This window comes from Centropristis striata, chromosome 24, assembly GCF_030273125.1.
Source record: "Centropristis striata isolate RG_2023a ecotype Rhode Island chromosome 24, C.striata_1.0, whole genome shotgun sequence".
Taxonomy (NCBI): Eukaryota; Metazoa; Chordata; class Actinopteri; order Perciformes; family Serranidae; genus Centropristis; species Centropristis striata.
In genome coordinates, this window is record NC_081540.1 from 2,331,107 (window position 1) to 2,348,043 (window position 16,937).

General features: G+C 37.5%; 1 protein-coding gene across 1 annotated transcript in view; it reads right to left on the reverse strand.

Moving 5' to 3' along the window:
* The window catches only part of nid2a (nidogen 2a (osteonidogen)), a 67,172-nt gene that overhangs the window by 44,813 nt on the left and 5,422 nt on the right, over window positions 1-16,937 (reverse strand). The window contains exons 4-8 of the mRNA XM_059327674.1: window positions 7,270-7,371; window positions 7,014-7,153; window positions 4,391-4,523; window positions 3,120-3,434; window positions 713-824 (exon numbers count right to left, since the gene is read on the reverse strand). Of these exons, the coding sequence (XP_059183657.1) occupies window positions 713-824; window positions 3,120-3,434; window positions 4,391-4,523; window positions 7,014-7,153; window positions 7,270-7,371 (802 nt within the window). The remainder of the gene's footprint in view (window positions 1-712; window positions 825-3,119; window positions 3,435-4,390; window positions 4,524-7,013; window positions 7,154-7,269; window positions 7,372-16,937) is intronic.

Below are 16,937 nucleotides of genomic sequence, written 5' to 3' on the forward strand. Positions count from 1 at the left end.
CCTTCATTTTTTGGTGTGTGTGTGTGTGTGTGTGTGTGTGTGTGTGTGTGTGTGTGTGTGGAGATGCACATACACACTTCCTTCAAAAATATCCCAGTTTGCAGAGAATATAAAGTGTTAAAATCTAGTTTTAGACACAAAAAAAATCAAGATTTGAGAACTTTTACAGTCACACACACACACACACACACACACAGATTTAACATTGGAATTTATTTGAGACTTTAACTTTTGTTCCCTTAACAACATTTTGATGCTTTTGTTCTTCAGTAAGTTTTTGCGTGCAGGACTTTAACTTGTAGTGGAGCAGCTTTACTCCAAAAATACTGCATTTTATTTCTGTTAAACCTGTTGACATACATTTCTTTGCACCTTCTAAGAAAAATAAACTAGTATTTCATCATCCAAACGGAGCAAAATGACTTAATTAGATGGACTTTTGGAGCCTTATGTAACAGGGAGAGCTGACTGAGAACGCTTTCTTATTTACTGCAGAAAAAACCTGAAGGAGAGGCTGCAGGACACACACACACACACACACACACACACAGAGACACACACACACCTGGGAGCTGCAGCACAACGGGCGTATTGTCCTGCAGCTGCAGACGGAGAGGTAAAGTTACCTCCTGGCTCTCACACACACACACACACACACACACACACACACACACAGATCCATTTATAGACACGTTTATGACTCATTTCTAACCTCCTGTATCGAACTCAACGTCGTCCTCGTCCACGCTGACCACGTGACCCCCGGGGGACAGCGGCGGCTGGTTCCTGTGGGGCGGGTAGACGTCCACCACCTCCAGAGGAACCTTCAGGAGGAGAAAAACACTTTATATTAACCTGTTACTATCCTGAGTAGTGGGCTCATTCATAGAGAATACTGAAGATAATGATATCATATGAAACTAGAAGATCTAAGGAATCTATAGAGTCTCCTCTTTACAGACATTTATGCTGATATCATGCAGTTTAATGTAAAGCAACATAGTTTCATGAGTAAAATTGCATTATTCAGCATCAAATGTGTATAGCAAATGGTATCAACCAGAAAAAAGCTGAAAGGCGTAAAACGTAACATAAACAAAAACAAAAACATAAAATGACAAAAAAAAGAATTAAAATGACCAAAAAAAAGAAAAATGATTAAAAAAGATGTAAAATGACCAAAAAATACCTAAAATGACCAAAAAAAGACTTAAAATGATTTAAAAAAGACGAGAAATGATTAAAAAAAGATGTAAAATGACCAAAGAGAGACTTGATAACCAAAAAAAATTACCAAAAAAATATTTGAAATTAACAAAAAGATGTAAAATTACCACACAAAAAAATTAAAGTGACCAAAAAAGACAAAAAAAAATGACCTAAAAAGACCAAAAAAGACAAAAAAATATTTTTTTAAATGAAAAATGATTAAAAAAAGATGTAAAATGACCAAAGAGAGACTTAAAATGACCAAAAAAAGATTTAAAATTACCAAAATAAGATGTAAAATAACCACAAAAAAAATTAAAGTGACCAAAAAAAATTGTAATTTTACTAAAAATGACTTGCAGTGACCAAAAAAAGACGAAAAATGATTAAAAACAATGTAAAATGACAAAAGAGAAACTTAAAATGACCAAAAAAATATGTAAAATTACTAAAAAAAGCCTTGCAGCGACTAAAAAAAGACTTGAAATGACTAAAAAGGAATCTATCTCTAATCTCTATCTATAAAATTGCATTATTGAGAACCAAATGTGTGTAACAAATGGTATCAACCCAAAAATAGCTGCAACAACTTGTGGGACCCAGTTGAACCTGGACTAATGTTATGACCCTTTGTTCACCATAATAGGCTTCAATAAATAAATAATTCATCCAATAAGTGGTTTTAATTAGATTTTTTTCCTCCCAAAACCACCTAAAAGGTCTTTGAATGGTAACAGGTTAACTTTAAATCTGTTTTTGCTGTTGTCATTAGGAGCTGAACTTCTCTTCTAAACTCCGTCCAGATGTTGAAACCCACACAGCTGTGATCTCTGCATGCTTTACATATCCTCTACAGTATTTAGATGTTATAATGATCTCTGCATGCTTTACATATCCTCTACAGTATTTATATGTTATAATGATCTCTGCATGCTTTACATATCCTCTACAGTATTTATATGTTATAATGATCGCTGCCTTTTATTGACACCAGAGCAGCGTTCCTTCATAACCACATCATTTACAGAAAGAAACCTTCAGATTATTACTGAATCATGACGCACCGCCAGCTCAGATTCCTCTGTTTTCTGAGAGTTTGAACTCATATTTCTGCAGCTTTGTGTGATTAAAGAGCAGCAGTAAAAATATGATTGTGGCTCATTTTATAATGCTTGTTTACACAAACAAGTATTTTCAGAAACGTGTTTCAGACTTTAGAAAATATGATTTATTGTTTAGTTACTACAGGCAGAAAAGTGGAAAGAAAACACATTTCTGTGTATATTTGAGTATATTTTGTAGATTTCTCCTGAATTTCTCCCACTCTCCTACACAATATTATTTATTTTACAGTCAAGATTTTCTCTCCAAATAGTCATTTTTTTCCTCATAAATCTCAACTTCAGCTCCACTTACAGACACCAAACTGACCAGTTTTATTCCTAACTAGATTCAATCATTCACACTCTGATTTATACAACATTTTGTGCATAAAAACATGATTAAAATTGACTTTTTTCTGATTTATGAAGAGAGTTGGTTGGTTTCCTTGATAATAACCAAAATCATTATCAATAAAACCATGTTAAATGTCTTTATATCAGCTCTTAAATTAAACTCTTATCAGATATTTTTGTTGTTTTCATTATATTTGTCCAAACAAATGAACCTTTAGTTGTACCAGACATTAAAATGAAAAAGAAATTTCAGAAAACAAGGGTCTAATAATTTTTTCCATGACTGTATTTGCAAATTAGTGCATATTTAATGAGTTTGCACCTAATTTCCATATCTAAAACGTAACATTTCAGAAAACTTGCAATGCAAAAAAATCTTGTTTTAATGTAAATAACAAGCTGTGGAAGTTTGATGGTGATATCTCTACGTTTAAAGTTTAAGTTTAGTTTTACCTGTGGTTGGTGCTCCTCTGGTCTGGTTTCTGCAGGAGGAGCAGGAGGAGGAGGAGGAGGAGCGTACTTCCTCTCTGCTGGCTCAGACTCGTACCGGGGTTCAGACGTTAACGGGACGTCTTCTGCAGGAGCAGAAGGAGCTTCAGGACCTGCAGGATCCACCTGGTCTCCTCCTGGGGGGGCCGGCTGGAACTCAGGGTCCCCTCCAGTCAGAGGGTAGTCCTCCTCCTCCTCCTCTTCCTCCTCCGGGGTCTCTGGGTCGAAGGAGTTGTCTGAGTACTCCTCAAACTCTCCGTACTCCGGCGTGGTGGTGTCCTGAAACACAGACAGGAGGAGGAGTCAGAGGAGCTTTAACAGGGGAGAAACACACAAAAAAATCCTCGTTTGCAGAGAATATTAAGTGATAAAATCTAGTTTTAGACACAAAAAAACTCAAGATTTGACAACTTTTAAAGCAGTGATGGAATCTAACTAAGTACATTTACTCAGGTACTTTAATAGGTACCTGTAATTTGCATTTTCTGTAACTTTATACTTCTATCTCACTGCATTTTAGAGGTAAATAATACACTATTTACTCCACAACATTTAGCTGACAGCTTTAGTTACCTTTCAGATTGAGATTTTACATTAAAAAAAACTGTTAAAAATTAAGGTGTGTTTGTTTTTGGAAATGCAGACACACACACTTCCTTCAAAAATATTCCAGTTTGCAGAGAATATTAAGTGTTAAAATCTAGTTTTAGACACAAAAAAACTCAAAAAAATGGACAGTGGTGGAATATAACTGTACTTGACTTGAGTATTTCAATTTTCTGTAACTTTATACTTCTATTTCACTACATTTTAGAGGTAAATATTGAACCTTTTACTCCAGCACATTTAGCTGACAGCTTTAGTTGTCTTTCAGGAAGAGATTTAACACAAAAAACACATTTTTTTTTCAAAATTAAACCTCATAACAGCATATTAAGTTGATAAAATGAGTTCTACCTTGAGAAAATTAAATGCATTAATAATAATAATGTAATAATATATTTGGAATATACAAAAGTATAAGTTCTGCATAATAAATCCTATTACTTTTAATACATTTAGGTACATTTTGACATCTTTAGGTATCATTTGACATTTTGAACATCTTGACTCAAAAAAAAAAGCATTTGACAAACGTTTCTTTGCAGCTTCTAAGAAAGAAACTAGTATTTCACCCCTCCAGAGGAGTCAGAGGAGCTTTAAACATATCATATTATAAATAGAAGAGAGTTTACCAGGGAGAGGCCGAGTCCTCCGGTGGGAGGGATCACCAGCAGACCTCCGGTCGAAGCAGGAACGATGTTGTTGAAGGAGTAACGGTTCCCAGTGTGGAAGAGCCAAACACCTGGAATACCGGTGTTCCCAACCCTGGAGAGAGAGAGAGAGAGAGACAGACAGAGAGAGAGAGAGAGAGAGAACAATCAGAGGAAGAGAGCAGACACAGAAAACCTTCTATTGTTCTCTAACTCTCACTGTAAACTCATTTATCTACCAGAGTTCTGTAAGTTGTGTTACAGGTGTTCCTCGTTAGCAGCATTAGCTAACGACTAACTAATAACAGCTGCTATTAGAGCTTCTAATAGTGTAATTCTAGCTGTTCTCACTGTCTAACATCTACAGTGTTTTACAAAATATACACAATAATAATGCACCAAATATGGAGACGAATGGGCAAAAAATACGAACTACAATAATGGACGATATGGATAAATATAGACAATAATAATGGACAAAATATGGACAATAATAATGGACAAATATGGACAATAATAATGGACGATATGGACAAAAATGGACAATAATAATGGACAAAATATGGACACTAATAATAGACAATATAGTCAAAATATGGACTATAATAGTGGACAAATATGGACAATACTAATGGACGATATGTACAAATATGGACAATAATAGTGGACAAATATGGACAATAATAATGGACAAAATATGGACAACAATAATGGACAATATAGTCAAAATATGGACTATAATAGTGGGCAAAAATGGACAATAATAATGCACCAAATACGGATAACAATGGAAAGAATTTGGACGATAATAATGGGCAATATGGTTAAAAAATACGGACAGTAAAAAATGGACGAAATATGGACAACATAGACAAAAAAATATGGACAGTAATATTGGAAAAAATATGGACTATATGGACAAAATGAACAATAGAGAATGGAGTGTTTTTCATTAGAAGTAAAAAAAAAAAAAAACCTACATAATTATAATTTGAACTTAAACAATAGTATTGTTTGGATATTGTTGTTTTTTTGCCACAAATTGCACTTAAATTAATTAAAATGTTGCTAAATGTGACTATAACAAGATTTTTTGAAGCAACCTTGAAGTTTACTCACTGGTGAAGCTCTTTAACCCTCTGAGGTCCTTTAGTTTGAGGAATCTATCTTCTTTACTGACTCTAACTCTCACTGTAAACACATTTATCTACCAGAGTCCTGTAAGTTGTGTTACAGATGTTGCTCGTTAGCAGCATTAGCTAACGACTAACTAACAACAGCTGCTATTGGAGCTTCTAGTTAGTGTAATGTGTAACATTTACAGTGTTTTACAGATTTCTGTGTCACATCATTTACATTATTCTCATAGCAAAGTTGCGTAATTAATCTGCATAATTGTTACCGGTACTTACACAATAGTATTGTTCAGATTTCTTTGTTTTTTTGCAAAAATTTGCAAAAGATTAAGATTCATTACAATGTTGCCAGATGTGTCTGTAAGAAGATTACTGAAGCAACCTTGAGGTTTTTCACTAACTGGAGGTCCTTTAGTTTGGGAAAAGTTCTGTCTATCTTCTTAACTAGCAAAGCTACATAATAAAAAAAGTTTTACTTACACAATAGTATTGTTCAAATAATGTGTTTTTTGCCACAATTTGCACGCCAGATGTGTCTTTTTGAAGCAACCTTGATGTTTTTTACTTACTGGTGAAGCTCTTTAACACTCTGAGGTGCTTTAGTTTTACAAATCTCTCTTCTTTACTGACTCTAACTGTCACTGTAAACACATCTACTGTTGCCTGTTAGCAGCAACAAACAGCTAACGAGAAACAGCTGCTTAGCTCCATTAGCGTGCTAGCTCGTTAGCAGCTATCTCTCTGCTGCAGCTTCCTTATTGTACTTCTTGTACTTCTTGTACTTTTTTGGTCAATTTGTGCCTTTTTTGGCCAATTTGTGTCTTTTTTGGTCATTTGATGCCTTTTCTGGTCAAATTGTGTCTTTTTCTGGTCAAATTGTGTCTTTTTTGGTCATTTTACATCTATTTGTGGTCCATTTGTGTCTTTTTTTGGTCAATTTGTGTAATTTTGGGTAATTTTATGTCTCTTTTTGGTCAATTTGTGTCTTTTTTTTGGTCAAATTGTGTCTTTTTTGGTCATTTTACGTCTATTTTTGGTCCATTTCTGTCTTTCTTGGTCAATTTGTGTCATTTTGGGTAATTTTATGTCTATTTTTTGGTCAATTTGTGTCTTTTTGTTGTCAATTTGTGTCTTGTTTTGGCAATTTTGCGTATTTTTTGGTAATTTTTACGTCTTTTTTGTCCGTTTTTTTTTTCTTTTTTACATCTATTTTGGTCATTCTACGTCTTTTTTTGTGGCAAAAGATGACAAAGAAGAAGCGCGTGCAGGTCAAGTAATGTCATTAGTTATCACATTATTATTTTGCACAAATCAGCTTTCTTCTTGTACAGTGAAATGTCAGCTTCCTTTTCTGTTCTTCATCATTATAAACTGAACTCACACATCCGTATGTTTCTGTTTTCATGGCTAGCCATCAGTTACACACAGCTCAAACTCTATTTAATTAAAAGATAAGACTTTTGACTGACTGGTTGAGGTTTCTGACGCTCTGCTCGTCCACAGTGACGCTGTAGTGAGGACCCTCTGTACGGGAGAAGATCAGGTAGGAGATCTCTCCTCTGCTGAAGCCCACTCTGGCAGGAAGCTCGATCTCAACATTATAAGACTCCTAGAAGAAGAAAAACACACGTTTCCTTTAAATAACCAGCTGGAACAGAAACATTAAACTGGAACATGTGGAGAAGAGCTGCAGTAGTTAAATATATCCAGATTATTAAAGTTTACCTTGGGACGCGTCCCGAAGAAGTTGAGTCCGTCTTCAGGGTAGAGGAAGAGGACGTAGGAGTCCGTCTCATCGTAGCCGATCACCGCCTGGAACGTGTTCACCTGAGACACCAAGACATCAGACATCAGACTCCACACAGGAGACAACAGGGGACGAAATACAAGGAAATGTCCAAATATGGGCAATAATAATGGATGATATTGACCAAAAATATGGACAATATGGACAATGATAATGGACAAATTAAACACTGGATAATCTCTGGGAGCGTCCGGCCCTCTCTCTCTTTGGTCATTTTGCGTATTTGGTGGTCAATTTGTCTTTTTTTGGTCAATTTGTGTCTTTTTTTGGGTCAATTTGTGTCTTTTTTGGTCATTTGATGTCTTTTTCTGGTCAATTTGTGCCTTTCGTGGTCAAATTGTGTCTTTTTCTGGTCAATTTGTGTCTTTTTTTGTCAATTTGTGTCTTTTTTGGTCAATTTGTGCCTTTTTCTGGTCAATTTGTGTCTTTTTTGGTCAATTTGTGTCTTTTTGGGTAATTTTATGTCTCTTTTTGGTCAATTTCTGTCTTGTTTGGTCAATGTTTGTCTTTTTGGGTAAGTTTATGTCTCTTTTTGGTCAATTTGTGCCTTTTTTTGTCTTTTTTACATCTATTTTGGTCATTCTACATCTTTTTTTGTGGCAAAAGATGACAAAGAAGAAGGGCCTGCAGGTCAAATAATGTCATTATTTTCCACAAATCATGGTGAAATAAATAAGTGTATAAACTGAAGGACATTTTTTCTAAACACTGGATAATCTCTGGCAGCGTCCGGCCCTCTCTCTCTCTCTCTCTCTCTCTCTCTCTCTCTCTCTCTCTCTCTCTCTTTCTGCCTCCAAAAAAAGCCCCAGTTCAAAAAAACGAGGGATTTGTTGAATGAAGGGAAGACTGTGAGTGATCCCATGTTGTTTTCCTTTGGGACACAATCACATTATCTGTACGCACAAACCAACACATGTACACACACACTTGTGTGTGTCCTCCCCCAGCCCAGATGTTGATCTCACAGCTGTCTTCCTGTGTGTCTGGACATCTTTCACCATCATGTTACATCTAAACCAGACACACACACACACACACACACACTTAGACAAGCATGCACAGATGTCCCTCCACCTATGTGAACGTATGTGTGTGTTCTCTAATTGTTTACATCAACATCTTTAAACTATCTTGTTGTTTGTGGGCGGGGAGGGCTTTGTAGCCTCCGGGCTCAGTCTAATTACTGGGGAGGGGGTCTGAGCTCCGAGAGGGGATCTGCTCTCTCTTTGTCCTTAATACGTCTGTACTTTTCTCTGCTGCTAGCCCTCCTCTTTCCTGGGAGGAGGAGGAGGAGGAGGAGGAGGAGGAGAGGAGGAGATGAAAGGATGCGGGGGGTGGGCAGAGTTAGAGGGAGGCCATAGGTCTGGTTTACAGTGGGAGAAATATGGGGAGACAGGAAGGAGGACGCATTTCCATCCAAACAGTCGTGAAAAATTAAGTCAACAAAAGAAAAATTCTGTCTCCAGACAACATGCAGCTCTATAGACGGCTCAGTCACAGGCCGTGTTTCCATTAAAGTACAAGCTGTTTCTGATATGCTGCATTAAAAAAAATTAGTGAGTTTCCATCCAGAGCGAATAAACAAAGCAGCAGTAATGCACTTTGGTCAGCAGGCGGCAGTGTGATGTGTTGCTGGTTTTTTGGGGTTCAATTTGTGTCTTTTTGGTCATTTTATGTATTTTGTGGTCAATTTGTGCCTTTTTTGGTCTTTTTACATCTGTTTTTTGTCATTTTTTGTGGTCAATTTGTGCCTTATTTTGTCATTTTATGTCTTTTTGTGGCCAATTTTTTTGTCAATTTGTTGTCAATTTGTGTCTTTTTTTGGTCATTTTATGGATTTTTTAGGTAAATTTGTGTAACTTTTTTGTCAATTTGTGCCTTTTTTGGTCTTTTTATATATATTTAGGTTATTTTACATCTTTTTTTCTGTCACTTTTTGTCTATTGTTTGGTCAATTAGTGCCTTTTTTGGTAATTTTATGTCTTTTTTTGGTCATTTTTGGTCATTTTAATGATTTTAATGATTGTTGTGATAACCTAATGGGCCTTCTAAGCACGGCTGTAGAATTGTTTCATGTTTTTGGTTTGCCTGAAAATAATACAAAGCTGAATCTACACTGCCAGAAGAAGGGTGTGCAGGTCCAGTAATATCATTAGTTATTACATAATTATTTTGCACACCTTTGTTTGATCAATAATCATCCTTTTACGCCCCAGTAAACAAAAACAGCAGTCATGCAAAAGCAATATCTGGCTTTTTCAGGTTTTATGCAGATTCAAAATGTGCATAAAGACACATAAGTTGAGAGAAAAAGAGTCATGTGTGCAGGATGAAGCAGGAATGGTTTGAGTTTTTGCAAAAATTAAAACAACTTTGGTCAATTTGTGTCTTTTTTTTGTAATTTTATGTCTATTTTGATCATTTTTGTGTGTGTAATGTGCATAAAACTCATTTAAAGACACATGAATCAAGAGAGAAAGACACATGCTGTGCAGACTATAAGAAAATGTGTTTTTCACTCTGATTTTCATCATTTATAAGCTGTTTTGTTTTTTCCAAAGTGGCAAAATTTAAAATAGCCAGTGTTGAACTGTCATGTGTGCAGGAAGAAGGAGGAATGGTTTCAGTTTTCAGTAAATTAAAACCATCCTCACGTTTGTACAGTAATCATGAAGCTTAAGTTTAATATTTAGCATCTTCTTCTGATCTAACTCTGGTCAGAGGAACTAAATCAGTGTATTTAATCTGCTCTGTGTGTGTGTGTGTGTGTGTGTGTGTGTGGTCAGTGTCTCTGTTTGCGTCTGTGTGTAAAGAAGTCCTGGTGTGTTTCACACACTCACAGCTGGAAGACAACAAATTGCAGCCAACACACATCAAAGACTCTCTCTCACACACACACACACACACACACACACACACACACACACACACAGAGAGCCCTCGACCTCCCCCAGGCGTTTCGTTACACCTTTTTTAAAGAGTCCTCACACTTCTGGGAGACGTTAATTGTCTCCGGGACGACCAAATGTCTGCTGTCGTCTCTCAGGTGGAGGTGGGAACATCGTTACTCTGAGGAGATCTTTGGGGGGTCCGAGGCTTCACAGGAAGTTCATTAAGGACACACTTCATTTATTTATACACTAGTTTTAGTGTAGACGGAGTAGTGGGACGTTGACCTTCTTATCTCTAACAAACGAAGAATGAAAAGATGCTTATTTGCCCTTTAAACAGGCCTGATGTTTCTGTTTGTTTTAGATGAGTTGCAGCTTTTGCAGCCACATAAGTAAGTAAGTATACAGTGCAGGTTTATAGACTTTAAGCTTTAAACTTTAAACACAGCAGAAAACTTTTTTAGTTTCTGGCGACATCCACACTTTCATTTTAAGACTAAAGAAGGAGGAGGAGGAGGAGGAGGAGGAGGAGGAGAAGGAGGTTAAATGACCCAAAGAAGACACAAACTGACCAAAATAGACGTTAAAAGACCAAAAAAAGGCACAAATTGACAAAAAAAAGACGTAAAAAGCCAAAAAAGCCACAAAATGACCAAAAAAAGGCCAATTTGTGCCTTTTATGGTAATTATACATCTTTTTGTGGTCAATTTGTGCCTTATTTTGGTATTTGAACATATTTTTTGGGTCATTTTGTGTCTTTTTGTGGCTAATTTGTGTAAATTTATGTAGTTTTACCTCTTTTTGTGGTCAATTTGTGTCTTTTTTTGGTCATTTTATGGATTTTTTTTGGTAAATTTGTGTTATTTTTTGTCAATTTGTGCCTTTTTTGGTCTGTTTATATATATTTAGGTCATTTTACATATTTTTTTCTGTAACTTTTTGTCTTTTTTTGGTAAATTAGTGCATTTTTTGTGTTTTAACGTCTATTTTTGTCATTCTGTGTCTTTCTGTGGTCAATTTGTGCCATATTTTGTCACTTTATGTCTTTTTGTGGCCAATTTGTACCTTTTATGGTAATTTTACATCTTTTTGGGGTCATTTTGTGTCTTTCTGTGGCTAATTTATGTCTTTTTACGTCTTTTTGTGGTCAATTTGTGCCTTTTATTGGTCTTTTAACATCTTTTTGGGTCATTTTTTGCCTTTTGTCTTTTTTCTTCTATGTCCACCAACAGTCGAAGCAAATTTGAACGTGCACCAACATGCAAAAAATCCTGCATTTAAACAAAAAAATAGCTTCATTTCCCTCTGCAGCAGCTGCAAACATCTTCTATTAGTTCTCCTTCAGCTCAGTCTCACATCCTTCAGCTTGTTTACTGCTGGTGTTTACTTTAAATACTTTAGTTTAGTCTACTCTGGCTGATGCAACCGAAGCTGAAGAGACTTTAATAGACTTCTCAGTGACTCAAAACTCTCCAAATGTTCTTCATGAAACGTATAATAATTATCGTGGAGACGGACGGAGGTCTGGATCGGAGCGATGCACTTGTTGGTTGGTTGCAGGGTTTTTTGTTTTTTTTCTTGCACAGCTGCAACCAGGCAGAAAGAGAGAGAGAGAGAGCAGCTGCAGGCCAGTTGCCAACCTCACCAGAGTGCTACAAACGGAACTGCCTACAGCGTGGGAACTGGCACACACACACACACACACACACACACACACACGGGGCCAGGCTTGTGGCCAGGAACAGTCCAGTCAGTATTTCTGCTCCAGTCTGAAGGATTCTCTGCTCGTCTTAATCTGGAGGAAACTCTACAGCGGCGGAGCTTATGAGAGCTTCTAAAAGCTTTTTGATCAACTGGAGAACACATGGCAGCTAAAACCAGAGCTGCTGCTCTCAGATCCTCAACATGAACATCTTACCCACAACATGCTTACAAGGCCCAGTGGAGCTTTGGGCTAAATGCTAAGGTTATTATGTCCTAAGACAGAGGAGGATATGTGACACAATCTGCGTAAAATGACCAAAAAAAGACGCAAAGAGACAAAAAAAAGGCACAAATTGACCAAAAAAAGACAAAAATTTACCCAAAAAACCTTAAAATTACCAAAACTTGTGTAAAATGACCAAAAAAAGACACTAATAGAGAAAAAAAGATACGAAAAATATCTAATATTACCAAAGAAATACGTAAAATGACCAAAACAGACATAAAAAGATTTTTAAAAAGCACAAATTGACCAGAACAAGACATAAATTGACCAACAAAAATACGTAAAAATTACCAGACATACGTAAAATGACCAAAATAGACGCAAAAATATAAAAAAAGGCAGAAATTGACCAAAAAAAGACACAAATTGACCAAAAAAAAGACAAAAATTGACAAAAAAAAGACGGAAAATGACCAAAAACATACATAAAATGACCAAAATAGAGGTAAAAAAGTCGAAAAAAGGCACAAATTGACAAAGAATAAGACACAAATAGACCCAAAAAAAGACATTAAATGACCAAAATAGACGTAAAAAGACCAAGAAAGACACAAATTGACCAAAAAATACGTAAAATTATCAAAATAGTGTAAAAACGGCCAGAAAAGACAGTGTCGGGGAATCTTCTAAAAGCTTTTTGATCAAGTGGAGAACACATGGAAGCTAAAACCAGAGCTGCTTCTCTCAGATCCTCAACATGAACATCTTACCCACAACGACTCACCAGAGCACGGACACGCTGCTACTAATTAGACAAGCTGGCAACATCCAGAAGTCTCTAGTTAAGAGTTAAGAGCCTCTTTATCTCTGGTTTACACTGAAAAAAGATGATTCCAGTCAGACTTGAACCAGGATGAACTTTAGTCAAGGGATGCTCCCTGTGTCACTGCAGGAGGTCCCCCAGAAACAACAAACAGGCTGAAGAAACAATAGTTCCTACTGAGCTGACACAAGAGGAAGAAAGACAGAGAGACAGACAGAGAGACAGACAGACAGACAGACAGACAGACAGACAGACAGACAGACGGATGGACGGACAGACAGACAGACAGACAGACAGACAGAAAGACAGACAGACAGACAGACAGACAGACAGACAGAAAGACAGACAGAGAGAAAGACAGACAGAGACAGAAAGAGAGAAAGACAGAGACAAAGACAGGAAGACAGAGCAACAGAGAGACAGACAGAGAGAAAGACAGACAAAAAGACAGACAGACAGAGCAACAGAGAGACAGAATGACAGGAAGAAAGACAGAAAGACAGACAGAGAGATAGGAGGACAGACAGACAGACAGAAAGAGAGACAGAAAGAGAGACAGACAGAAGGACAGAAAGACAGAAGGACAGAAAGAGAGACAGACAGACAGACAGACAGACGGATGGACAGACAGACGGATGGACGGACAGACAGACAGACAGACAGACAGACAGACAGACAGACAGACAGACAGACAGACAGAAAGACAGAAAGACAGACAGAGAGAAAGACAGGAAGACAGAGCAACAAAAAGACAGACAGACAGAGCAACAGAGAGACAGAATGACAGGAAGAAAGACAGAAAGACAGACAGAGAGATAGGAGGACAGACAGACAGACAGACAGACAGACAGAGAGACAGACAGAAGGACAGAAAGACAGAAGGACAGAAAGAGAGACAGACAGACAGACAGACAGACAGACAGACAGACAGACAGACAGACAGGTGGAGGCCATATGAGGTTTGGTCTCCAACAGAGGAATCATTCATTCATTCAGTTCGTCTGACTTCACTCTGCTACTCTTTCCTTTACAACTTTGTTTCTCTGAAGAGCTGCAGAGACGCCAACATTAAATAAAAGAGGACGGAGACGTGGACACTAAATAAAAGAGATCTAAGGTGGAAAGTGAAATCACATTCCACATCAACTGGCTGCTCGTAAACAGGACGAGTGTTTATACTGTAATGATGATATAAAGTTTATTTGATGATATCAGCACACTAACAGTGAGCAATAAACAGCCAATGTTATTATTCCAACAGGTATTTAGTCAGAGAGAAGGACAGAATTAAAGGGGAACTGTAAACACCATTTTCCCTCCGCTTGAATCTTCTCTTGTTTTCTGTGTTCACAGTGTTTCAAGGAGTCGTTCTTTGGCTACGAAGCCACCAAAGGATGGAAATAGTGTAAAAAACATGCAAATATAGTGAGTAAACAAACACAGCTTGTTCCTTTTCTCGTGATCCAGAGAGGCGACAAGTTTAAATGTTGTTTCCAAACAGTAAAAGACATTTTAATGCTCACAATCCTGATTCTGTTGTATGAAGTCAGCATATTCTACGTTCAAACTGATGAAAATTCACTCTGAATTCTGACTTTTAATGCATTCTGGTTTTTTTACACAGCGTCAGAACTTCTTTAGAATCTTAGCTGTAGTTTGCCTTTAACTTTGACCTGATGATGATGCTGCAGGGTGACTCAGCAGATCAACAAGATCATCAGGATTCATCATCTGGGAACAATAAATGTCTGTCGGTACAGTCATGGAAACAATTATTAGACCCTTGTTTTCTTCAATTTCTTGTTCATTTTAATGCCTGCTACAACTAAAGATACTCAATCAACTGGAAGAAATCTGACTTTATTTTTTGCACAAAATAGTAATTAATCTGAGCTCAGAAGGAGTCAGTTTCTTGCAACCAGCTGTTTCCAGCCATTATGCTAAGCTAAGCTAATCAGCTGCTGGCTGCAGCTTCAGACAGTATTTAATGAATAGTACAAGGTATCGACTTTTTTTGGAAGTATATGCATGCACAATCCTGTGTTAGTAGGTTTGCATAAAATTAGATACTTGGAAAGTCACATCGACGCAGCTCTCTGCAGCTGAGACTGATTTCTACAGCTGAGATGTTGATTTCTGCAGCTGAGATGCTAAATTCTGCAGCTGAGATGATTTCTGCAGCTAAGATGTTGATTTCTGCAGCTGAGATGCTAAATTCTGCAGCTAAGATGTTGATTTCTGCAGCTGAGACGCTGATTTCTGCAGCCGAGACAATTTCTGCAGCTGAGAGACTGATTTCTGCAGCTGAGACGCAGTTTTTTTCAGAATAATCACATTACTGGGAGCGGAAGACAAACTTCCAGCAGCCTGACAGGTGTCCTCTTGTTCAGACGGATTAGCATTAGAGTAAATCTGGGGCCAGGCTCTCTCTCTCTCTGTGTAAATGCTCTGCTCATTAACAAACTGGGCGACATGTTGGCAGCTACAACAGATCGAGTGTTAGAGTGAAGCAATTACTCTCAAATTAGTATAATCGCCTCTTTAGGACTCAATTTGTAGAAACACAGCAGCTCTTTTTTTAGCGATGTGAGCTTCCAGTCTCCTCTCATGTCCGTATCCGACCCCCAAACACACCCAGACTGCCTGACCCTCCCCCCAACACACACACACACACACACACACACCTCAGGTTAATCAGTTCACACACACATACCAGTCTACCCCCAACACGCCCCACCCAGCACCTCTGGCTAATCGCTTCAAAGGAAGATGCTATCAGAGCTCCAATCTGACTAAACAAACCTTTTCTCAGCCTCTCAGCAGCATTCATCACACTCCTCTCTAATATCTGGAGCTCAAAGAAGCTCTAATCAGCAACACAATCACAATAAGCCGAGTATTAATGCTACACATCCGCACCAGACTCTGTGAATCTTCAGCTTTTGATCAATCAGGAAGAGAGACGGAGGCATAAAAGGGAGGCGAGCAGAGAGCAGAGACAGAGGACAAACACGTCTCCTGGGGTTTTTCCCTCTAACGGACCACTCCCTTCATCCCTCCGTCCCACTCGCTGCAACCAGCAACAACAAAGCTCTGTTTGTTTGATCGATCGGTTCAAGAGGCCCGGCTTTAGTTGGAGCTTTTCCCAAAGACAAAGTCAAAGAACAAAGACTCCTACAGGTGACTCTTTAGTTCTGAGGGAGGGTTCTAGAAAGTGCAATAAAATGTGGTATTAATTATGAAGAAAATATTGTGTTTAACTGGTACACCTCCAATTAAAAGCGCATTTCATCCAGGTTAAGTCTGCATTACAAACTTTAAGTGCACGATTAAAAGATGTGCATCTAATACAGAGAAATAGAGTAAAGTAGAATGGACATTGAGCTGTTTGTCGTGCTCATTAAACTTGTATTGTTGTTTTTTTTAACGTTTTTTAGGCTGTGAAGAGAGTCAGCAGCTTCAGAGACAAACTGAAGGATTCTCCTGTTAGCTGGCCACAACCTGCAGCTCCTTTTCAAACTGGGTTTCTGCAAAAGTTTCTGCTCAAGTGCAGCAACGAGCTCTGATGTAATTTTACCTCAGGACATTCAAACTGCTTAGAAGGCCCAGTGGAGCTTTGTGCTAAAAAAGACGCAAATAGACAAAAAAAAAAGACACAAATTGACCAAAAAAATACATAATTGACCCCAAAAAATACTTAAAAAGACCAAAAAATACGTAAAATGGCCAAAACATACATAAAAAGATTTTTTTTAAAAGTCTCAAACTGACCAAAAATAGATATAAATTGACCAAAAAAACTATTAAAATGACCAAAAAGGCACAACGAGCTCTGCTGTAATTTCACCTCAGGACATTTTAACTGATTCTGCAATGATGTAAGTTTGTGAATTCACAGAACGAAGTGCATTCAGAACAACGATGGAAAAGAGCTGCACGTC